The 25,544-nt window shown below is 45.3% G+C and overlaps 2 protein-coding genes across 2 annotated transcripts; both read right to left on the bottom strand.

The window, feature by feature from the left end:
• Window positions 1-4,116: 4,116 nt before the first annotated feature.
• Window positions 4,117-7,677, bottom strand: LRIT2 (leucine rich repeat, Ig-like and transmembrane domains 2; the record flags this gene model as incomplete). Its single annotated transcript, XM_084210525.1, has 3 exons — window positions 4,117-4,922; window positions 6,401-7,182; window positions 7,568-7,677. The coding sequence occupies 3 exons, from the start codon at window positions 7,675-7,677 to the stop codon at window positions 4,117-4,119; spliced, it is 1,698 nt and encodes a 565-aa protein (XP_084066651.1).
• Window positions 7,678-14,400: 6,723 nt separating this feature from the next.
• Window positions 14,401-24,304, bottom strand: LRIT1 (leucine rich repeat, Ig-like and transmembrane domains 1; the record flags this gene model as incomplete). Its single annotated transcript, XM_084210016.1, has 4 exons — window positions 14,401-15,386; window positions 17,689-17,994; window positions 21,242-21,708; window positions 24,183-24,304. The coding sequence occupies 4 exons, from the start codon at window positions 24,302-24,304 to the stop codon at window positions 14,401-14,403; spliced, it is 1,881 nt and encodes a 626-aa protein (XP_084066142.1).
• Window positions 24,305-25,544: the final 1,240 nt, after the last annotated feature.

The raw sequence follows: 25,544 nt of genomic DNA, 5'->3' as shown, positions 1-25,544 counted from the left end.
ATGGGCCCTCCCTTCAGCTGTGTCTGACCACGGTGCTGAGTGTGCCAGCCACAGTCTCCCCAGGTGAACAGGGACTCAGGTTGCCCCTGGTTTGGAGGTTTCTACCCAGAGCCTGGGTTTTCAAACAAGATGCTCTGCAGCCAAGGCCCTGGTGGATGCTTCTTCTGACCTGGTCTGGCAGGTGGGTTTGAGGTGTCTGAAAATCCATCACTTCAAATCTCAGACCCGTTTTTGAAGATGTTGGCCTGGCCGTGGCAGCAGCACTGAGTCGGATGCAGGTCTCCTACAGCAGTGGCACTGCTCTGTCCTGTGCACAGTGTGCTTTGCAGCAGCTGGCGGAGCGATGTGCTCCTGGCCTGAGTACCTTCATTCCCAGAAGGTAAGCGGGCAGGCTTGGAGAAGTTCTTCATTTTCCTGCAGCTTACTCTAGGTTTTGCCAGAGCACATTGACATGATGCTGTGCTTTGCTTCTGCCCTGGACTTGCCTGCTGGGGAGAGACAGGAGGGGCACCTCAGCCTTCCCTGGACCAGCAGGGGCAAGATTTGAGCATGGAACTTCAATAGGAGCACTCGCTCAGCCTCCTTCTGACACTGCGCCCCAAAAGAGCAGGAGCCCAGCAGGAGAAGGACATGAATAAAAACACTGGGAAGACAAGGTAAAGCTGAGAGGCAAATGATCAGTGGAAGAAAGAGACAAGTGCTGGAAAGTTGCATATGTTGGTCAGGGAAGTGTCTGGAAAGATCATGTGGTGTTGTACACTGCTAGCAGAAGGTGTCAAGGAATATTATTTCATCACCTCTCCTGGCTTGTTGCAGGGACTGGTGTGTGCAAAAGGAGGTTTCCATAAAATATTCAGGTTTTTCTTATCAGTATTTTTGAGTGAATTAAACAACATTTAATGGGAGGGGACTGGCAGGGCAGCTGACAGGGTTTTTTTTTCCTGTTACATGACAGTAGAAAGGAACCAAGAACAAAGCACTTTTTTCACTGGATCTACCCCACAGACTCCCCCTCAGGTTTGTTTCTGAGGAGATGTTTTTCAGCTGGGCCTGGCTGTTTACCATCCCCTGGGGAGAAGGCAGGACCCACTGACCGAGCTGGCTGGGGAGCAGTACCCTGCACCCTCTCTCTAAGACCCAGCCCTGCAGAGAAGCTGTGCTGCCATGGTACCAGGAACATCAAGGTGGGGAGCACACCATGTTAATTCAAGGGGTTCATGAGAGTTCTCCAGCTGTCATTTCAGTTGAACCAGCAGACCTGGCCCTCAGGATCTCCTCTCACTCCAGAAACTGAAATAATTCCCCTTTTTGCACCAGGACTTCAGCAGTTTAGGAGATAGCTGGTTGAATATGAAATTATGCACTTACAAGGAAAATCTTGTATTTTTTTAACTTCAATTCAATCTGCCTAGAAGCCATAGTGCTCGTGGCTCATGTCACCCATGAGCTGAGCCAGCAGCTGTAGCCAGAGATCCAGGAGAGTCCCAACTGGGGGCCATGGCAGGAGCGCTGCTCCCAGAGCCTCTCCTGTCACATCTCTCCTTTTCTCTACTGCTTTCTTGCTTATCCCTCCTCCTGGGGCACTGTGATGTGAGGCCAAGTTCTCACCTGTCCAATCCCCTTGTCCTTGTCCCCTGGCCATAAGCTGGCCAGAGGGAGGGGACATGCAGCCCCTGACCCCACTCCTGCTGCCCTGTGCAAGCACCTGCCTTCTGCTGGCTGGGTGTCTGCAGCCCCCAAGTTCCTGATTTATTCCCCATTCCACTGTCTTCCCAGTGTTGTGTTATTGCCACTATTCAGTGTTCATTCTCTAATGAGGAAAGCCTATAAAGACCATTCAATTAAGTCAGATTTAACAGGAATTACAGGCTTATAGTCTTAGAGATTATATTTAAGAGGCAATAAAGATGTTTTATTACTATGTTGTGAGACTCTTTCCCAGTTACTCTGTATTTCAACTTCAAGAGGTTTTTTTAATAAATAAATTTTTAAAAAATCTGCAAAAGGTGGTTCTGTGTTTGGTGTGCTTCTGCTTCTGATGCCTTGTTCTCACCTGTTACATTACCAGACAGCCACAGGCAGCCAGGCCACTTTTTAGGATGACCAAATGGACCCTTCTGTGGGCTGTCAGTCAGGAGAGGGGCTGTGTGGTTTTGGACACCGCCAGGCTGGAAGGAGGGGAGGTGAGAAGCAGGATGCCATTGGCACAGGCCATGGGCAGGGTCACAGAGAGCCCTGGCTGAACTGCCATGGTACAGACCACTGCAGCATGGTCCCAGGGGCAGGGAGGCAGCAGGTTCAATCTGTGCCAGTGCCCAGGGTCTGCAATTTGTTATGAACAAATCCACATGGTCAGGGGATGGTTTGTCTTTCCTTGGCTCTTTCCTCAGTGATTCAGCAGCTCTCTCCAGTCTCTACAGTGTGCTGTTGTCCCTCCTTGCTGACTGGGGAGGAAGAAGGCCGGTCATTACAGGCAGCGCTTTGTTATTTACTCTCCCTCACCCACAGCCCCACACCGGTCTTCAACCAGCATCAGCTCATGGCTCACTCTGTACTAGCTGTGTCTGTGGGTGGCTTTCCCAGCACAAGGTTTTCCTGCTTGGCCAACTGCTGCTGCCCCTTCCTCACCACTCCAGACCCCTGTGACTTGTACTGAAGCTGCCTGGCCTCCTCCATCCCTGCAGCCAAACCCCGGAGCTCCTTGGAATCCAGGTTTCTTTGCAATTTGTAACTGTAAAAGGCCAGAGATGAAGCAGAGGACCTCTGTGTATTCTGAAAACTGGTCATGTTTATTGCTTTGACACTAAAAGACTGACAAGACTAGGAAGTCCTGTGAAGTATTAACAATGAGAGTCAGCAACGACAAAACAGAGCTCTGTTCAAAAGCTGTGCAGGAGGAAGTGCTGGAGGAGTAATCACAGGGCCTGAGGAGAGACAGCATGGAAAACACACACCAAAAACCAAAATACAGTTAGTAAGCCAAGCTACCGCAGCACGAAGCTCACAACAGCTGGGGTGTCTACTCTAGGTTTTTCTTTTTGAGACGATCTGTAACACATATAACAAGTGCTGTGGGTCTATGGGCGACATGCGTTGGTTGTGCTGGAAAGCAGGAGGTCAAAAAAAGAAAAATAGTAAGTCACATGTCCTCAGACCTCTAAGAATCACAGCAGTGAGCTGCTTCACAAGCGGGAGGCAGTAGCTTTTACATGCATCTTTGGGATTTTTGCCTCTAGCAAAGAGGCAAGCTTTGGTTTCAACGCAGCAGGATAGGCAGGCACCTGTCTGCATTTAGGGAATGTGCCTGGCTTGCATCTTCAGCTCCCAACCCCATCATCCACTATATTCTCTGCCCCTGTCCACTTGTCCCACTAGCCAGGTTCAAGCACTTGCACTTTTCCCATTTGTAGTACAACCAAAGCTGTGAATCTCTTAGGGCTGCGTAAACCTTAAGGAGGAGTAAGAAAAAAAAAAACAAAACAAACAAACAAACAAACAAAAAAAACAAAAAAAGAAAAACAAACAAACAAAAAAAAACACCAACCCACCCCCAAAACCAACACCTCTGGTCAAAATATTTTTTTTCCAACTAAAATAAAATCTCTTCATCATGTTGACCCAATCCTCCCCAACGTTTGTTGTTGCTGGGCTGTGATGGCAGGCGTGCCCAGCTCCCCTGTCCGTTCCCAGGAGCTGGCACACAGGAGAAGCTGGTACCTGGCACTGGACAGAGCCGCGGGCACACAGAAATAAAGACGCACCTGTGTGAGTGAATGAGGGGACACTTCTGGCCTTCGGCCACAAGCAGTATTTGTTGGTTCGGGGATTGTTTTTTGTTAGCGTTGGTTTTGTTGGCGTGTCAGTGTGCGTCGCTCCATGACAGTGCTGCAGGGACAGCCCGGGGCTACGGAGGCGCAGCTCCACCCACACCTGTGGCCGGGCAGCCCGGGCACCTCCATTCCCAGGGCTCCCCAAGCCTGCCGCAAGCAGCGGCGGTGCGCCCGCCGTGCCCGGGCCTCGCAGCGCGGAGCCGGCCCGGCGCTGCCCTTCGATAAAGCCGGAGCCGGCTGCGGCCCGAGGCGGCGTGTGAAGGCGCCGCAGCGGGGCAGGGCCCGGCTAGTAGAGGTCGGCGCTGTTCCTGTGGGGCGGCCGGGCCTTGCCGGGCTCCGGGCGGTCCGGAGGCCGCCGTGCGCCGCCGTCGGGGCGGCAGAGCCCGTCCTCGCTGCCGGCGGGCAGGCTGTCCAGCGTGCTCTCCTTGCTGCCCGCGGCCTGCGCCGGGCCCCCGCGGCGGCGGCGCGGGCAGGCGCTGGGGCAGCGGGCCAGGCAGCCGGGCAGCGCCTCGGCCGTGCAGGCGTACATGCCGGCCGGCACGGCCAGCACCATGGCGCACACGATGACCACGATGTGGATGAGCTTCTCGCGCTGCTCCATCTGGCTGACGTCGCTGCCCGTGACGAAGACCACGCACTGGCCCTTGCGGGGAGCCTGGTTGCGCACGGCCACGCACACCTCGTACTTGGTGGCGGGCAGCAGGTCGGTCACCGAGTACGTGTTCACCCCGGGCCCGATGTAGATGGTGTCCTTCTGGGCGGCGTCGTAGCGGCCCACGAGGAGGGTGTACCAGGTCTCCCCCGGCTCCGCCGCCGCCGCCGCCGCCGCGAACCACTCCAGGGTGATGCCGTAGACCGTCTGCTTGGCGATGCGCACCTCCACGTGAGCGCCCGGCTCCGCGGCGGCCGCGGGCGCCCAGCCGCGGGGCGTGGTGCTCGCCCACGGGGCCACCACGCGGAGGTTGATGGCCACCGAGGTGTTGCCCAAGAAGTTCGCGGCTGTGCAGGTGTAGTTACCGGCGTCTGCTGGCCGTGCGGCCGGGATGAGCAGCTCCGAGCGGACGGTGTCCTCGCTGATGGGCTCCGTGGACACTGCGGGCAGAGGTGAGTGGGTCAGCAGCGAGCTACCGTGCCCTTGGGCCCAGAGGCCGGTGTGGGACGGGACCCGCCCGCCCAGGGACAAAGGAAGAGGGGCACGGGAATGTGCCAAACCCCACAGAGCTGACAGCAAAGCGTTGTCTGTCTGAAAGGCAATAAACGCATTGGGGCACCCAGGTGTAGGAGACATGGGGTGTGTCCGACCCCTGACCCTGCACAAGCGGCTGGAGGAGCTGCTGTGGGCAGAGGCCGAGCTGCCGCTTGCCATCAGCATTCTTAGGTCAGGGCAAACCAGGAGAGGCACTGAGGAGGCACACCTACATTTTGGACACATGCTCCATCCTCTGTTAGGATTAAATTGTCGGTCTCAAGAGGCTCAGACCAAAATAGGTGTATGAAGCTAGAAAATGTTGGGCTGGAAGTGAAATGCAGTTTTAAGAACAGTGTGAAACCCTGTCATCCACCCAAACAGAGGTGTGTGGCTGTGGTTGAGAAGAAACTGTATGTAATTAATCAGCATGTGCTTGTGGGAAGACACACAAGTGCTGCTACAGCACTGCAATTGAAGCAAATATCAGCCCAGGATTAAGGGCTAATGCTATCCTATTTAGTTAGCTGGCTTATTAGGGACACAGAACCTGTGTGCTGGCTGCCTGTATGTCTTACTTCACCTGATGAAAATAGCAACTTGTCCTATTGAAGGGTCTTGGTAAAAATAAACGCGAGGGAGGATGGATTGGGAGGAAGAGGAAAAGGTCTCATAATACAACAGTTTTCCTAAAGAATATAAATAAGCCAGACTTCAGGTAAACAACAACCTCTGTTTCAGTTCATTCAGAACATGAATGGTTGCAGACAGGAAACAGGGCTGCACAGTTTTGTGGTGTGTGTCGTATTTCTTGAGGGAATACACGGGAATAATGTAGGAACATACAAGTCTGTGTATATGGGTGTGGGCTCATACAAACACATCTACATGCACGTATAATTACACAGAATGTGTGCACATATATTTGTAGTATATGACATAGTAAATTATGTAATATATAATACTTAGTAAATATATATGCATATACTATTTTGTAAATATACATGCATATTTAGATAGCCACATTTGTATTAAATATGTATAACTAATAAAAGATTACTAGCTCCTACAATCATGTATCATGAGGAAAGAGCTGCTTCTTAAAATCCACAAGTATGATAATAGTATAAAAATGAGGCCATGCTCCTTTTATCTTTGACTGATATCCTGCATGAAGCAGCTCTTCTTATGCTGGTCAGATGTGCTTAGATGCACAGGATGATTGAGATCATTTGGATTACAGCCACCACAATAACTATGGTGCTCTAAAGGGGCTGGGTTGCTGTGGTGACTGTGGTGGCCTGCAGACCTATGTAAGTAGAATAGTACAGCATAAATTTTTAATTAAAAAAAAAAAAAAAGAAGTAGAAAAGGCTTTGCTTACCATTAAATGCCCTTAAAAGTTTGAGTGCATAGGTCCACCAGACAGCTGGGGAAGGGCTGGCTTGCACAAAGCAGGTCAGGGTGATGTTTAACCCTGCTGGGACTGTCAGGTTGGTGTCGAGGGCTGAGGTCAGGGGCTTCGTGCAGCTGTTAAGCTCCACTTCGTGAAAAAACTTCCCTGTCCTGAATTTTGGGCCTGAGCAAGTTAAATAGGAATTCATCAGAATAATAGGTGGGCCCACAGACTTGATAAACTGGACAAATCCCCGCAGGCGGCAGTCGCAAATCCAGGGGTTGTCATGGAGGGCCAGCACGGCATTGGAAATAGCTTCCAGCGGCCCCTCCGTGCTCTGGCTTCTCTGGTACACAGGCCAGTTGTAGAAGACATCCCTGGATATGATGGTAAGCTGATTGGAGGATAGATCTAAGTAGGTCAGGTTGGGCAGATAGCGGAGTGCGTGTTCTGGAAGGACATCCAGCCTGTTGTGCTTCAGATCCAGGATCCTCAGAGTCGGGGTGTCTTGAAATGCTGTCCATGGCACTGAACTTAACTTGTTCCCTTGCAAGCGCAGCTCCTTCAGAGCTGGCAGATATTCCAGGCTCTTGATGTGCATCACTGTGATGTTGTTAAAATTGAGCCACAGATACTCCAAGGCACTAACGTTTTCAAAAGACCCACGAGGCAATTCTGTTAGGTGAGAATTTTCTATTCTAATTTTCCGGATGTCCTGAGGGATGTTTGCAGGGATCTGCCTCAGCAGTGCAGACATGCAGAGCAAACTCCTAGGGAGGAAACCAGAAAATTTTCCAGGTCACAGACTACATTTGAGGCCAATAAACCAGTTCCCTATGCAGATCTACAGGCACTTGAATAATTATAAGGTATTGTATATAGGGCATGCATAAGCCATCCACCCATTATCCCTGGGGTTTACGCCAATTTTGCCATAAAGGATGCAATTAAGTCATAAAAATGGCTATGTATGTAGCTACATATCTCAGGGAAATAAGAGAAATCTCATTCTATGCTCAAGACAGCACAATTCAAGTATTAGAGGTGGCACTCCATGCATCAATCTGCTTGGTTTTCGTGCTCACATCATCAAGTTCCTACTGGTTCTGTCTGAGCCTCTTCACTGGTGCTACAACAGGATAACAGTGTTCTTACCTTCCAAAGCTGTCCTGAGAACAAGAGCATCCTGTGATGCAAGATGAAACAGATGGGTTTATCTTGTGGAAGGCCAGAAGAAAAAGAAAAATATGACAGACAGGGTCCATATTCTCCTTTAAGAAAGCACTGTGCAGGGGTTTGCACCAAACACGCCAACAGCCTCCAAGAAGCAAATCCTATTAGCTGTAATCTTCCTTGACGCAGAAATAAATCCTGCTTGGGACCCAACCCTAAGGAAGACATGTAGTGTGGTTCTCAGTCTGTGTCCAAGTGCTGAAAACTACCCCCAGGATGACTCTTGGCATTTCTCCTCCAGCTGAGGGGATTCTGGCAGACGATGTATTTGGTTGAGAATATGAAGATGGAACCAAAATCACTTCTTTTGCCAAGCCCTTGCAAGTAATTAACCAGGCCAATTTTTTTTTCTTTTTTAATTGTTTTTTTTTTAATTTCACAGGGTCTGTCTCTGTCTCCTATATTTTAATGGCTTTTATCAAAGCAGAAAGCAACAGTAAGGGCCAGACTTCAGCTATAATTTCCATAGTGCCCCATTTCACAGTCCATCCTCCCTCAAACCCTGCCTGCAGCGCTGTGCAGGGTGTGTTCTGCTCATGGTGAGCATGAAGCCTGCTCCCCAAACTAGGATCTTACAGCATGGAAGCATAAGCATGGCACCTTTTTCCTGTGGCCACATAGCTGTGGCTAGTCCATGGGGGGGTTTTCTCTGACAAGAGTCTCTAGGAAGTCAATTTCTTTTGTATAAATACAAATGTTCAGTGCTGTTCTCTGGCTTCTCTCGTAACACACGTGCTGGCTACCTTTCAGTCATCTTTAAAAACTAAGCCATTCTGAGAAGGGATTTTGAGTAACCAAATTTATTGATCTCTTTTAAGCCAAAATAGCAGGTTTCAGTTGTGCTTTCCAAGGAGTTCTGCGTTCTCCTGGGGCCATCTAGTGTGGATGGGCTTCACTACAGCCTGCACGGGAGCATGCCTGGGAAAAGGGCTGCCCCTCACTGCCCTTGTGTGTGACGCTGGGTCTCAAAGCAAGATTAGCCTCAACCTGCTTAACCTCTAACCTATGGGACCAGGATAGAAAAGTACTTAAAGTGTGGCAGCTTAGAGCTATATGTGGCTCTCAGGGTTGTGCTGCTTTCAGCCTACAGAAGACACAGGCTTGATTCTGCAGTGTTTAAATCAACAGGAGCTTTTATTTCATGGCAAATCAGCAGAATGAACTGGTGGGGAAACTTCAAGGGGAGCTGATGCTCTGTTTCTGTCCCCCATGTACAGGGAACGGGCCACAAGGAATGGGCCTGTGGGATGCTATTGCTGGCAGTGCCTCACATCTAACCACAAGCATAGGGGATTTTTATGGTTTGGGTTTTCTAGCTGAAATCTTCCTTATTTGTCCATGGTGCATTATTTGATTTTTCAACAACTGTCCTGTATTCAAACCTGTCGGTGAGCTGGGAAGGGAAAAGGCTGCTGGTCTGTAGCCCAGCCGGTGCAGCAGCTATAAATCCCCACTGAGGGGTGTGGCTGCCGAGGAGTTTCTTGGTGAAGCTGCTGCTGTTGCAGTGGCCGTGGCACCACTGCAGCCCCTGTCACCCGAGGCACAGACTCCTTGTGCTCTTTCCATGTAACCAAACAGAGGGGACGCCCATCAGCAGGGCTGGCTCGCTAAACTGAGGATGCTGCAGGAGCAACAGTGGCAGGAGCCATGGTCCCCATCATCCATCAGCCACTGAAGCAGAGGGACTCAGGGACCCCCACTCCCACCCAGCAAATGCCACAGTCACTGGTGCCTTTGGTCTCTTTCTGTGGTCTGCCATGAAAATATTATCTAATAAAAAATTATAATTTCTATTATAATAATAGTTTTATATATTTACACTTTATAATAACAATAAATATAATTTCACAAGAATAAAAATAATAAAACAGTACAAAGTAGGAAATAAAATAATACATGATATATATTATATTATATTATATTATATTATATTATATTATATTATATTATATTATATTATATTATATTATATTATATTATATTATATTATATTATATTATATTTATTATATTATATTATTAGCTTTTTATATAATCAAGGCACATAGTATAAGTATCTACTAAAAGCTAAAATCTATATTCTAAATCTATATTTTTATTTCACTTTGTGGCTTCATATATCTCAGGTGCTCCAGGGGTTTCTGTTCAGTCCCTGTGCCTGGATTTCCCTCTAGGCCTGTGCCTGGAGGGACTTGCATTCCAACATCTCTCTCTCCTGTTATGTTATATTGAATAATAATATAATATAATATAACATCATATCATATCGTATCATATCATATCAACATATAACATAATATAATAAACATATAATAATGTCATAATGATATAATTTTACTATAATAAAATAATACTATTTTACCCTTTACAACAGGCTGTAACAGTAACAAACTATTTATCATGTAGTTAGTTAGAAAACTCCTGGGTGTCAGGAGAAACCCTGGAGTTTGCCCATGTGTGAGCTGCAGGGCCTGGGAACAGAAAGCTTTCAGCAGAGGCAGGAGAAAATCAGTGCCTGGATATGTTCAGCTCTGGAGGGGATGGGCCACGTCCCTGTGACATGCTCAGTCAGGCTGGACAGGTGGGAGCCTCAAGGGATGGAGACACCCATCCGTGCCTGGGATTCCAGGCAGGTGGGATAGACACAGCACCCATGGCACCCGGGCGGCTCTGGGGTGGGACGCTTTGGCTGTGCCAGTGGCACCAGGAGGGACAGCTGCAGGGATTCACCACTTTAAAGGCCCAAATCCTTTGCTTGAAAGGAAGAACCCTTCATGTCACCTTCCCACCCCTCCTCCATGGCCCATGGGGAGGGTCTTACAGTATGCGGCAGCTAAGTCACGTCTTAAAAAAAAATCTTTCATGAAAAGTGAAGTGTTATTTATTTACAGGTTTATAAACTACTGGAGTTTCCCTCCAGGTACCTCTTCAGGCACAGAAGGGGCACAATGCCCAGTGTCCAGGGATGCAGGAAGCAAAACAATATCCAGGGTTCTCTGTTAGAAATACCTTATTTTAAATAAATGAATTGTTTAACAGAAAAAACAATAAAGAAGAATTGCAATTGTTTTCCTTTTCCCCATGAGAATTCCTGCCAGTCCAACCTATCTTCTACAGGGCTGGAAAATGGCCTTTCAAAGAGTGGTGGTAGTACCATGGGCCAGTGCTGGCTGTGTTCAGGCTGATATTTATTTGCTGCTTGAGAAGCCATTTATCTAAATATATCCCAACCCCAAGTGTACTCAGAAGGTTCAGTATTAACCTGAGAGTCCAGTGGTGAATTACTTACCAAAGTTGGATGAATTAGGGTAGAGAGAAGGGGGAAGAGAAGAGGGGGAGGGGGAAGTAAGGGAAATAAATCCCCCAGTGTTAGCTACAGTCATTATGCTTCTGTTCCCTACTGGACTGGGATTTTGCTGCCTTTCTAATTCAGCCCAGTTTATGCCTGCTTGTAAATGTAATGGTCGCTATTGTGACAGCAGATGTCCACTCAGTTCAGCTGCTCTTTAACATCATGTGGCATCCTGGCTGAAGCCAAAATGCAGAACAAGCTGTCTAAAACTCAAGCTGTCAAAATAAATCTCCACAGAGACAGTGTCTGTGGGAAGTGGAGTTTAGGAGGCTGTGCTGATTGCCAAAGCAAATGCCAAGAAATCACCCACTGTGTGCTGCCAGCTATGGCCAGGGAGTCAAACTCCATCTTGCAATGACATTTCTTCTTGTAAGAAATCAAGTCTGGGCTGGTGCTTTCCAGTTAGTCCCTCTGCCACGGCTTTCAGTGTTATCACTGCTGGGCAGGACATAAGCATTGAAGGCTACAGTTGGGTGTTTCAGTGCTTGTATCAAAGTGTTTAAAAAATGAGTTGGTGTAATACGGTTTAATGGGCATGGCAATATCCTGTCCAAGCTTCTTAAGAGGGAGTGCAATAGCAGAAGTTTGCTTTGGTTCTTACAGCACATCTTGAGAATTGACTTTAATCAAGAAAGAAATTATTTCCTCCTTACCTGGAGTTAAGGATGAAACTAGGTGCCTAATAGCCTTTCCATGGCAAACAGAAAATCCAGTGAGGTACATCTTTACATGTCTGACACCTCTGAAAAGCTGACCCGGAGCATTGAAGTCACATGAGCTTCCTTAATGGTTTGAAATTTCCCTCGTAATTTAGCAAGTACAGGGTTTCTCCTCTGACCAATGCCAGACAAGACAGAGCTTTTGCAAGTTTGTACCTATTGCCTGTTGTGTCTGAACCACCAGTGCAGTACAGGAAGGCTTGTCTTGAACAGCAGCAGCTGAGATGATAAACTGCAATGCCTCAATTATGAGACAGTGAGAGAAGGCACAGGAATGAGAGAAGTCACTTTTATTCTATTGGAGATCACCATTTATTCAAAAAGTACAAAAAATATCCAGTAGAGTCTGTAAAATTGAACACATCCATGGTGAATGTCCCAGGATGATCCCTCAGTGGAGCACAAGCAGAGAGGGCCACTGCTGGCCCAGCTGGTCCCTCCTCCACAGCCAGCCCACAGACCGAGGCTCACAGCAAGTGAGGGCTGCTCCTCACCAGGACTGGTGCAGCAAATGGCCCAGCTCATGTCTCCAGTCAGCTGGAAAGTGAATTCTTCTGGTTCCTAGTCAGCTCCTGACTTACAGCAAAGTCCTTGGGCAGTAGATGCACTCTGTTCAACACAGGAAAACTTCAGGACACCCTTGGTTCTTCAGGAGCTTACCCATCCAGGGCCATGGTAGGGAGAGTTCTGCACAGCCCAGTGCTCCTGCTCCATGTGGGCAGGACCCAGGCGTACATACAGCAATCTTTGCAACTCAGCACAAAAACTGCTACATTTTTTTTTCCTGACTCTAATATAATCAGGCTGGGACAAAACTTAAAAAGTTTATTAACTTTATGAATAGGGAATATATCTATTATGTACCATTTTTAATCAGTTAATTTGTTGCATTAAAATATATAATTTTACAAAACTTTACTTGTAAACCTAAAAATCTGCACAGTCCAGTGATAGAAGTAGCATAAATTATTTTATACAGGGATTGACAAATTCTCCCAATACAAGAGAAGTTCCTTATCATTAATGCAAGTAATACAGGGAGTCCTCTCAGAAACTCTTGTGATGTATCCCTGTTGCTGGTATTTATGCTGAGATCAAATTACTTGCTTTTTCCATCAGGCCAAGTAATCTAACAAAAGTGAAACCCTTCTGTACAAGGAGGACTTGCAAAATCCATACAGGGCTCCATTCCAACCAGTGAATTTTCTTAAGCCACACTGTACATACACATCCAGAATGTGAATCCTTCCAATAAATTTACAAACACATTTCAGAACAATTCAGCAAGCTTTACCATTAGCATTTCAACTTGGCTGGATCTTTCCCATTCAACATTTGGCAGAACATATATAATTTTCTTCATGAATAATATTTATTTGAAAGAGAAAAATGTTACATACAGTATTACTACATGAAGGACTTGAAGGGAAAATTACACATCTGGAAATTAGTTTGTGATAAGTACTCAGATTCAAATTCCAGTGAAGCTGCAGAACTTAAATGACTGATCAGTTCACCCTGACTATGAAAGTACATTTAGATTAATACTAGACAGGTTTTTTTCAGGGTCCTTGAATTTGTAAAGTGTTTGAAACCCAAAAAGGCTGCATTGAGCCTCTGCTACCACTGAGACCATAGTCAGGAATGGCTGATGTAGGCATGGCCAGTGGTCTGCACAGAGCAACTTCTTTCCATGACCACGTCGCAAGTACGTGGCTGATCATGTGGGCCTTCACCATCAGTTTTGCCAGGAGCACAGGCAGCAGTGACAGAGCTGGTTTAGGAGATATTTGCATAACTGTCTAATGCAGGTTTTCCATTATGATTGCAAAGCATTACACCACCACACACAATGTGCAAAGTAGGCTATTGTATGATTGTAATTTAGCACAGCTGGTATAAAACATATTCTTCTAATTACAATACAGATACAAAATGGCAGCTAGGACTGATACTGAAAGACCTTTGCTATTGTTCTGTATCTTTAGAACAGAGTTGAGGGCCAAAATGCAATCAGCAAATGCTCTCTCTTATGCATTCTTTGGAGTGGATTGGGTTTTGTCTCTTCATTTCTATCTCCTTTGCACATTTCTTTGAATTCACAGCATAGAGTTGTAATTATGTTTGACATACTAGAAAGGGTTGCTGTACATCTCTATTTAGTGATCTGTTAAGCATCAAACTGCATGTGTCATGCAAACATGGGGGATGTAAAAGGTGAGACTCTCAATCTTCACCTTCATAAGTGTTTTTATTAAAATTACTAAATACTCCCCTGACTTGTCAACCGAAAGAACATCAGAAGAGCTGAGAATAAAATACGTAGCATATTGCAGAGCAGGTCCTAAACAATACCAAGCAGATCACACTCAAAAATGTTCCTTAATGTCCTTACACTTAGTGTGCACACTTCATTTGACAGGAAAAAAAAGAAACTAAAAAAAAGTGGTCCAGGAGAACGAGGCCATTATCAGAGAAGCTTTTGACTGGTTACAAAGCAACCAACTCCAAGTGGTGTGAGCAACATGTTTCTGTAAAGCTTGGGCACCATCTACCCTCTTGCATCCTCTTCCAGAACACGTGTGAGACAGAAGCATGGACAGGGTGGTGTCCAGTGCTGGAGCAGAGTCACAGATACAGCCACCCACTTTCCCCTGGGCGAGCTGACAGTCAGCCTAGGTACTGTCAGCAGAAGTATTCATTAGGCTGTCCCTCTATCTTTGGTATGGCTTCCGAGTCCACGCTGGAGCGGGCGGACAGCAGCCTGTTGGACTCGTCAGGGGTGTGCCTGGTCAGGTATTCCCCTTCCACACCTTTGGCCTTGGCCCCGGGGGACAGGCTTTCGAAGGTGACATACGATTCCTGCACGTCCTTGGGCTTGCGCACAAAGCATTTTTTGCAGCGCCGTTTCAGGGCTCCGCAGCAGACCACCAGTGTCAGAGGAACAGCGATGACACAGGCCACGCTGATGACAACCACATTGATGAGCTTCTGCGTCCCTCCTGCACTGACAACTTCATCTGTGGAAAATATGATGCACTGCTCCTTCCTGGGGATCAGCCCTTTCACACAGACGCACACGATGTATTTGGTCTTTGGCAGCAGCCCATAAAGAGTGACCTTGGTCTTCCCTGGCTCCACATTGATCCGCCGCATGTCCCTCTCCCCAAAGACAGCGTAAAGGACACTGAACACCGTGGTGTTCTTTGCCATAGGTGCCTTCCAGGCCAGGGTGATGCTCTGGTCGGTGTCCCCTATGACCCTGACAGACCTCACCATCCTCTCTGGCTCCTGCTGGCCCGTGGTGGGGCTCACCAGCAGGTTCTGGGGGTTGCTGTCTTGTGCCACATCCGGGAGGAGGACGCTGTCTCCGGTGCCTGCCCCAGCCCCCAGCGTGGGCACAGTGGAGGTGGTGATAACGTACCTGGCCACCAGTTTGTCATTGTAGGCGGCTGCCTCCATCCCACTGGCCTTGCCACTCCATGTGCCTTTGCCACTAGAGTTAGGGTCATCCGTGCTTTCTGAGTCTGTGATTATGAGCGAGATGAAGGCCTCTGTTGCCCCCAGGAAATTCTTTGCTTTACAGATGTACTCCCCAGAGTCAAGGTAAGAGACTACAGGCAGGCCCAGGATAGACCAGCTCATGCCATCACTGGAAATCTCTTGGTGAACTGCAAGGCACGAAAAATGTTAAATAAACAGGCAATAATAAATTGAATTAATTCCATGTTTGTAAAATATTAAGACTTCCATCACCAAATATCTGCTTGATAAAGTATATAATAAATAATCATCATTTCTGCTTGCCACAGAGAACATTACAAAATCAAAATAAACCTAAGAAAAGGACTATAATTAGATTATGTCAGGATTTGAACTGCTTCAAAATGAATATATGTGAAAAAATGATGCTATTTCCTCCAAATTGATGTACAACTTGAAAACATAAAAGGAAAGGTTCTTCCATTAAGAAGAAAAGCTTGAAAATTCTTATGTAGGTACAATACTTAAAAGAGTGGAAGGATCAGGCAGCAACATGATGTATTCGAGCATTAGATGCAGACTGTAGAGGCAAAGAAAATACAAACAGTGGAGATTTTATTGTAATAAACACACATGGACTGGCCTGGAGTATATGGAAAAGAGTTGAAAGAGATAATATCCCTTCTACTGCTCAATTATTGCAGGTGTTTATCCTTACACAGGTGTACATTTGGTTACCACCAAATGATATGTACATAGCTGAGTGTTGATTTGCTAATGTGATTTACTTGCAGAATAAAACTAGCTTTTTTTGCCTTTTTCTATTGGTGCAAAGAAAAAAAAAGAGTTGGTATCTTGTGGAAGGGTAAAGCACCCTCATCATTATTTAACCACCCTCCTTAGGATGAGCTCATGCTGTCTCCTACTGAAAGGTAAACCAGGGAGATGTCTGAAAGGCAAAGGTAAGAGGATGCAAACTTCTTCCAGGCCCTCTTGGGGTCAGGATCCAGCCTTGGCAACCAGGGTCCCTTCCAATGGCAGCAAAATATAAGGTAACAGAAGTTACTTTTTCAGTTTTATTATTTACTGAATGAGTATTTTAAAAAACATAAAACTATGGGTCTACCTATGGCAATTACCTATACATACAGACTGTGGGCTGTTTCTCACTCCTTTCTGCTCAGAACACCAGCATTTCAAATAGTCACATTATAGCATTGGCACAGAAGCTGCCATTGCTGAGAAATAACCTATCTTTCCAGCCAACTTTTTATTGAAAGGTGCTAGCATCTGATTTAATGAGGCACAAAATACATCATTCTCAGCTGTAGCTCAAAGTAAACTCAACACAGGCTTTCCGGAAATCATCCCATTCTATTTTTTGTGGTGGCTCTCTTTCAAGTGTACGAGGGATGTTTGCAGCATGATGGGTACACATTACCATTATGAGGAGCAGCTCTGCTACATCCTGCACATCGTGCACAACAGAGCAGTGACTTGTGCAGATCCCAGGAAATAATAGTTATTACAAATGGTTCTACTGCTGTGAAAGAGAATCGCTCTCTTCCCTGTTCTGTGCACCAAGGCACCCTGTAACCCTTTGAAGATCAGACCCAATACTTAGCAATTTATCTGCTGGGTTTACATCCTCTGTGAAAGTCAGGGCAGGACTAGGATACAGGAGTATTCAGGGCAGGTTGGAGGCAGGAAGGTTCAGGTCCTGACTGAAAACTTCTAGGACAAAAAGCTGTCTTCAGCAGAGCAGCAGTATCTTCCATAAAATCCCCACAAATTGAAGGACCAGTGTTGCAATTACAGTTCCAGACTTCTTGTGAATGGAAATGAAATCACCATCAGTCACAAAACCAGTGTCCCCCAGGAGAGGTGCTCAGACCCGGTGGTCAGGGTTTCTTCCACAGACCTTTTTCCCCAGGAGAGCTTGTGTCAGTCTGTCAGAGGGAATGATTCCTTGGGGACATTCCCACTGAAGTATTGTATCCTTCAGCACTTTAGTGGGTTTTTTTGTCTTTTAATATATTAGTAATGCTGTATGTTTGCAACCTTTTCTTTCTTCTACAGCTAATCTGAATCCCAGTTAAATTCACATCAGACATCCCTCTGCCAGAGATGTTTGCTAATGGATTAGCAGTACAATAGATTAATGGAATATAGAATAACTCAGTGGGAAGCCTTTTCAGTCACTGAATAACTAACTGAAAACAGCTAATTGCTACTGTTGGAAATATTTCATTTCTTTAGCTCCAACAGATTTCCAGAAAATCCCTTGACTTGTCTCGCCACCACAATTGCTATGAAACAAAGCAAAACCAACTTTCTACACATGATAACACACATTTATCTAATAATATTAAGATCAATATATAAGTAATTTTGTAGTCCATAGAAAATCACAATGCAAAAGTGGATTGCACCCAGTGCAGGTCTGTCTCGCTCATTCCATGTGTGCAGAAAAGCATAAACCAAACCCACCTGTGCCATTCAGCTGAGCCCCATCAGCTCTCCTCCAGCTGAGCTCGGGGATGGGCACACCTGTGGTGCCACAGCGCAGCAGCACCGTGCTGCCCAGGATGGTCTTCACCTTGGCCACAGACGTGTGCACCACGGGGCTCTGGCACTTCCTCAGCTCCACCTGGCTGAAGAAGACTCCTGCAAGGCTCCTGGGGGTGAAGCATTTCAGCCTGGGCTCAATGAAGGCTATGTTAGGAGACTGGAAATTTAGGAAATGCACCATTTCGTACAGACTGCAGTCACACACCCAAGGATTGTCTTGCAAACCTGTAGAAAAGAAATCAGGGCACTAAATCAATCCAACAGCACCTTTTTTTTCTGCCACTTTTGTTTCTATTTTTCAGCAGAACAGTGTAATAGAGTCCCAGTCTGCTCTACAAGAACTGCTTGTGCAGGAGTATGTGGGGTGGGGAGGGGTGTGTCCCCCCCACTGCTGCTGGCTGAGTCTGATGGATCCCACATTTATTCCATTCCAGAATGGAATAAATGTGCCTTGCTAAAGTATCTCCAAATCTGGATCTGAAATCATATTCTTTAAGTTCAAAGCAGGATTATTCATATCATGAAAACACTGTGATTCGTGCACATAAAGAAGCAAAACAAGAATTTATTATAAACACATTTTGTTCCAGGATGAAAAAACAAGTACTTCTGGGAGAAGGGGCTGTGAATTCTTTTGGTATGAGGAGACTAAGAAGTCTCTGACAGGCCAGAAAATTCTCACTGGACATTCTTAAAATACTAGCCAGATTGTCATGCCACTTTTCACACCTGCAATAGCTGTGGCTGATCCTACTTGCCTGTCATAGTTCTCTTACAGCCTTACTCTTAAGTTATTTTCATTATTACTGTTACTCTTAAGTTATTTTCATTATTTTGGTAATCAGTTGCTTTTTCTGAAATGCTGATTTATACTGGATAATATGAAAGAAATGTTTTAAGGATTAAATTGAAGAGTATGCCTGTTATGGTATTTAAAAAATGTGGATAGACCATAACTATATTTAGGCTATACACACAGAAAGGGATATACTGAAAGACACACTCCTGTTTCAGACTCTTGGAATGTTTCTCTTCTTTATTCTGCTCTCCTAGTTTGCACCTACTGAATTCCAATTCTGAAAAAATTATGCATTATTAAAAATAGGCCTGTGAAGATAGTACTGAAAAAGGAAATTTGGAACTGGAGCAATGCATATCCACAAACAGAAGTTGCTGCATTCTGATTAAATCTGTGTCATCCCATTTACAAATGTTCACATCCAGCTGTGCTGTGGACAGGTTGTGGTCTCTGATGACTTTAGCTAGCAGAGTTGGCACTGGGGATATTAATGCCATCTAACCCCAGGCACACATTTGAAGCCTAAACATGGCTCCCAGGCCTCCTGCCTGCCACAGGAGCGAGCTCTGCTCCCTCTGAGGGGGCTGCACTCCTCTTCTCCATGCACAGCCCAAGGACATGCCTGGGGGCTGGCACCTGCCTGAGAGGAAATAGTACTGATACGCCCTCAAACTGTTTTAAAGACGCTGCGGAAAAATTCTTCTGAGTGCATTCCATATCTTCTTCCCTGGGCTTAGAAGAGGATCTGGAAGTGATGGGTTTGGCAGGAGGTCAGTTCTTGTAAATTAATATGTTAAAGTGAAGGTGGACTAAGTAAATAATGAACATTCAATTTGGCTTTGTTGTTTTGTGGCATTTTTGCTAGCAGTTTCTAGTTCATGCACTAGATACCAATTGATCCCAGGTTCTCTGGCAGGTGCCCCAGCTCCAGCTGAAGCAGCAGCACCACAAAGCCCAGTGAGGTCTTTGCTGCCCTGCACAGCAGAGTTCCATGGGCTCACGTGGGCAGGCCTCATGTGGAAAAGCTTGCACCCTTGGCACAGACTTAGCAGAGGAATTACTTCTTCTTGAAGGAGTCTGCAAGCCGTGGCTCTGGAGTCACAGTGGTGCACTGCAGACAGGGAATGGATTGGGCTGACTCTTTTTATTATTCATGATTTTTTATGCCACCGTGAGAAACAGTCATGAGCAGAGTGAAACAGAAACATGCAGCTGTGTTTTCCCAGCCTGCTCCTGTGAGGGACATGCATTTTATTAACATGGTTCCTATGCGTGTCCACAGGATAGGACCTAGAAGCTGGAGTGTCTGTACATTACTGCATCAGTTTTAGCATTGTACTCATATGGCTAGATGAATTTTTTAGGATCCTGGCACAATCAACCTGTGCATAGCTGGATACTACTCAATTTGGTTGCATCAAGGCATGATCTGTTCTTGATAAAACACTCTACTAATCTATATTGAATGGAATAACATTTTTATACATAACTTGACTCTAAAAATAAAAAGGGAAAAGTATGATCTAAGCAGTCTTGCCATGAGTGAAATGGGCAATCCCAAACTGCCAATTTTGGCTTAAAGAACTTGTTACTGCATCTGGCAGAACAGGATCACTAAACACCTGCTCCTCTCCTGATGCTAGTGAAGTCTTCAGCAACATCTGCTAAGGACACTAAAAGCTTTGTAGGTGGTATTTTGTATCTTTTTAAAGTCTTGTATCTCTTTCCACTGCAATCTGGTTTTAAAAACTTCACCTCCCTAAATTTATCAAGGGAACAAAGAGCAGCAGGTACTTGCCAGAGTGAGAGGAAACTTGCAGTGCCTCTGCTGAAATGATCAGCAGCTGCCTGAGCCCACAGCCCTGGCTGCAGAGGCTGTACATGCAGATGGCAACAACTCTTAGCCATCATCAACCTGCCGTGGATTTAACAGTGAGCAAGGGCTAAAAGACCATGTAATAGTCCCCTGAACTAGGAAATGTGCTCAAAACCTCACCTGGGCATCCTGCAACTGAGAGTCAGCTCTGAGACACCCTGACACAAAAATGGATAATTGCCCCAGAGCCATACCTCTGGGGGACCTAGAGCTGCCCCCAGAAAGGAGCTTCATAGCTGCCCTTCAAGCAGCACTGTCTTGGTGTGTTTGGGTAGACTAGGGTTTAATTCTGTGTGAACAGATAAACAAGGCTCTGGGAAGAGACAAATTGGCAGCTCTGACCCAGATTTTATGCTCAGTTGTGGCATTATTCCTCTTTAATTTAGGGATAATAAATTATCCATCCTTTTATTTAGTTCTGCTTAAAATGGGTCAATTCCAAACACAGTGCTATTAGAAAAGCGCACACAAATGATGAAGAGCTGTAAACATATTTGTATTTCTATCCAAAATATCAGTGGCAATAACTAAAAAAGCCTTGAGCAAGAGTCACCAATTTTGTGCTGCAAAGATCCAAGCAAGTAATCAAATTTATGGCATAATAAGATGGGTGTGATGAACCTGAGGTGAGTTTGTTAGTATGCAAATGAATGTACACATATTATTTAGGGTATTAAATTGTATACATATAATAGCAGGGTACTCGCTATGGTAACCACAGTGGGTGAAAATGCTGCAAGGAGATGAGGAACTCTTGCCCTTTGTGCCCCCTGCAAAATGGCAGGCACTTCTCTTACCTAGGATGATCTTGGAGTTATCATTGGGGAAGTAGGGAACAGCCTGGAGGTTGGCCCAGGTGGCGATGAGAGCCTGAGGAAGAGTCATCAGCTTATTGCTAGACAGGTCCAGGTATGTGAGATTCTTGACATAACGAGCAGCATCTGGAGGGACTGAGGTGAGTTCGTTGTTGTGCAAATCCAGGAGCCTCAGCTGGGGCATGCCAGCCAGGCTATCCCAGGGGAATGATATTAGGTTGTTCCCATCCAGCCTCAGCTCCTGCAGACGACGAAGGCCCTTGAAGGTGATGCTGCTGAGGCTGGCCAGGGAGTTATAGGGCATCCAGAGGTACTCCAGGTTGTGAAGCAGGTGGAAAGCCTCTCCTGGCACCCTGCGGATGGCTGTCTTTTCTATCCGAAGCTTGCTTGTATCAACAGGGATGTTCACAGGAGGGAGGGTCATCTCTGGGTCATTACACAGCACTGTCCTGGTGGGGACAAGCAAAGATGTGACTTTCTTTTATTTTGAAATGATTTGAAACCTCATTTTAATGCAAGATTTTGATTTGCCTTTCTATTTTCACAAGATTTATTCTTGTCATTTCTTTCTTGCTGCTGATCTCTGTATCATCACCAGAAATACATCAATCTGCAGTAATTCATATGTGCCTTCTGACTGCATAGATCACAGTGTTGTGCCTCTCCTGGAGAGGTGTGAGTCCAAATCTGGCCCATTTAGTGTTCCTGTTGGGTTTTGCTATCAGCTTTTTTAGAGTACTTATGATAGAAGTGACAACATTCATGCGCAGCAGAGGATTCTAGTGCTAGTTAAACAAAAGGATCCATAAATTGAACTACAAAACCCTACAAAAGAAGCCTTGTTGACATGTGAGAGGGCAAGAAGTTATATAGATTAAATATGACCAAGGAACTCTGGTTTGAGAGATGAGGATAAGAAAGCCAGCTAACAACTCCTTGGAAGTACTCTGGAGTAAACTCTGCATTACTATGGAGGATGTGTAAAGATGACAGCAGTCACTGCACTGCAGGCACATCTAGTCATGAGAGTGAAAGGACAGAAAATTATCTCTTTGGAAAATGATATACTGAAAGCAAGACAGATTTATGTGTTTTAATCATTCCTCCCCATTTCTAATCTCTAAAGGTCAAAGCATGAAAAGCCCGTGCTGCATTTTGCAGCCTTCATACAAAATATTGTGACTTGGGATTGTAGAGAGCCATGAGAAATAAAGGGAGACAAAACAGTTCTCTCAGACTGAATTTTAATTTGCCTATCAGCAAGTAGGGGAAGGTAAGTTCTTAACAAAACACCAAGCCACCTGCAAAAGGTGAGAAGTTGGATGGGCATGTTCCAGTCCCCTCACTGAACAAGACACCGCAAGAAATTAATGTGATCAATCAAGTAACGTTTTCCTATCACACTGCCTCTATAAACAGAATATTACAAAGCTGTCAAAACCAGGCTGGTTTTGGCTGAAAGCAATTATTCCTCTACTATCAACAAAAATATATAACATTGCTGAACTTCTCAGGCAGACTTCCCAGCTTTAAATGCTATTTGAGCCTACAGTTAAATTGTTAATTTATAATCAAAACACAGTACATTACTCTCACCCAACACTTTTATTGTGGCATTAAATCCTGCTCACCCTCTGCTAAAAGTTGAGATTTTTGAGGAAGATAAAAATCTACCAAATAAGAAAAAACAAGAGATCCACTTTATATAAAACACTTTGTGTAGTCATGTCAGAAAATGTTACTAATAGAAAGACAATGGCAGTAAAGCAGAATGCTTCTCATAGTGTCCCTAAATTATGTCAGTGAGCACTAAACATTTAATCTATGGGATAATCTCCTTCTAGTGAGAAATATGAATCATAATGCAGAAAAAAAGGGTGGCATTATGCTCCTTAGAGGAACTAATGGATATTTGCTTCATTATGTATCTTACTAAAATGTACAACAGCTTTTTCCAGTCACTGAGAGGAAATTCCCTTGGGAACTGTGACATTTATGGAAAAATAATTGGCTCTCATGCTGTTGCACTTCCTTTTAGCAATTGCAGGCTACTTGTGTCTATACCCGCTTCTTACTGTGAAAGTTTCTAGTAATAAATCTATAGCACCATAAAAGAGATAAGAAAGAGCTATTTCATGGGGTTCCAAAATATCTCATTCCAGTAATGAAAAAATATTTCAATCTAGAAAAAGTTTATTACAAAGGATTTTGCAAATCCTGTATCTCTGTCACAAAACCTCCTCTGCTGTGAACCACACCTTATGAAAATATGGGCTCAATTTTCTTTAAGTCAGATACTTTGTGCTTACCCTTCAGAAGGACTCTTTTGTAACAGTCCTCCAGAGAAATGTATGTTCAATGGCTTTGCATTCAAAGATGGGTGTCCTTCTGGTCTTGCCTTCTTTTTAAACGGAAAGTTTCTAGTCTGAGAATTAACTTATTGGGTTTTTTTTTGTTGTTACTGTCTGGTTTTTTATTTCATTTTTGTCTAAAGTCTGTTGCTATGCCTAAAACCACCGGCTGAAGGATTTTTAAAGTAAATTGTTGGGTTTGTACCACAAGATGAATGAAATCTAGTCACACTTTAGCAACAAACCAGCAGAGCAGAGTAAAACCTTTTAGAGCCAGAATTTTCAGCAGAAAGGTAAAATAAATATATATATTGTTTAAATTTTATTCCCTTTTTGCCATTACACCAGCAATAATTATGTCATTCCTGTTCTCACAGAGGAGATGCCCAAACGCTTTCTCTGAAATCAGCTTACTGTGCTTTCAGAAGCTAATCCTCTGCAAATATAGCTAGAGCGTGGAGCAACTGGAAAAATAATGGCCACAAAGTGCAGAGACAATATTTTCTCTTGCTAGCATCCTTGGAGAGGAGCAGAACCACCCCCCGACCCCGCCGCGAGAGCGCCCGGCGTACCTGGCCTTGGTCCCCTCGCTGAGGCTGTGGAAGGCGCAGCTGCACTGCGAGGGGCAGGAGCCGCCGGCCCGGGGCAGCCCCGCCAGCGCCCAGCAGCACAGCAGAGTCACCGCCAGCCACATGGCCACCTGGGCATGGGCACACCTGGCTCTAGGCAGCGTGGAGGGCTTCGCCTATTGTTTTATCCACCAGCCGGTCACATCTTGTTAACTCCCTTTTGTTTTCAGCCACACTGTGATCTTCCAGCCCTCGCTGAGTCCATCAGATAAAAAAGGATAGGCAGGGATTAAGGATGGGGACTTGAGTTATTTTCATGAAGGTGCTTATTGCTTCCCAGAACCGCTAACGGCATTTCTTTCTTCGGCAGCCCCTTCAAAACACCCTCCTCTGGCAGCCTGGGGCTCTCGTGCAAGAAAAAAGCAAATATATTTTTGGGGACATACATCACAGGCAAGATAACTGTAATCTGACCAGGAATTAGCGATAATTTACTTCCTCACAGAGGTATTGGGAAGATTTAAAACAGCAGTTTGTGCTAATGGAATGTACGCCTTCTATCTAAGAATGCTGAAATATATTTTTAGTGGTGCTGTTAAAAGGCTTTATTTTCTTTTAAAGATTCCTAGTTTGATAAAGCAATTATTGAACTGTTGGCAACAAGCCTGTTACCGATGAACAGTTAATAACCCAGTAAATATGTACATACTTCAGTTTCTACCAGGGCTAGCACGCACCTGCAGGACTGACCACTGTGCTCTGACTTGCTGACACAGCTAAGCTCAGGTAAGGGACCTTTTTGGGGAGTGCCACCTGATGCAGGGCTGAGTGGCTGGAATTCAGGAATGCTAAGAAAAGCTCGGCTCTCTCTTAAGGTCAGCCAAAGACACCTCACTTTTCCAGCATTCCTCCCTGTTGTGGTCCTGTTGTTTTCCTTTTGGAATACATAATGAGAAGTTACCACTCAGAAGTGCAGCAATAACACACCTTTGTACAAACTGCCTGAAGGTTAATGACTATGCTTACATCAGTGTTGTTCCTAAGGAACATTGTTCACCAGGATTTCTGGAGTGGAGCTCTTCTCATGCAGAGTTCAACCTGTGTTCTTCACAATGAAATTATGCTGCTGATTTTTCAGTAATTCTGGGTAATGAACTTTCAGTTTCAAGGTAATCTAGAAGTGGCTTGGGGCTAACTATTAAACAGATATTTTATGGTGCCATAGTTTCACATAAGCTTGTTTCACATGAGCTTGTTTCACAAGTTACTCGGATAATTAATTAAGGCTTGCAGAAATCATTTATTGAGAGGATAGCCCAAAGGATTACTTTTCCCCCTGCTGTTTTCACATTCTACATTTACTGT

Source organism: Fringilla coelebs, assembly GCF_963513975.1.
Source record: "Fringilla coelebs genome assembly, chromosome: 8".
Taxonomy (NCBI): Eukaryota; Metazoa; Chordata; class Aves; order Passeriformes; family Fringillidae; genus Fringilla; species Fringilla coelebs.
Note: the sequence above shows the minus strand (reverse complement) of the source record. Positions and strands in the feature narration are given on the sequence as shown.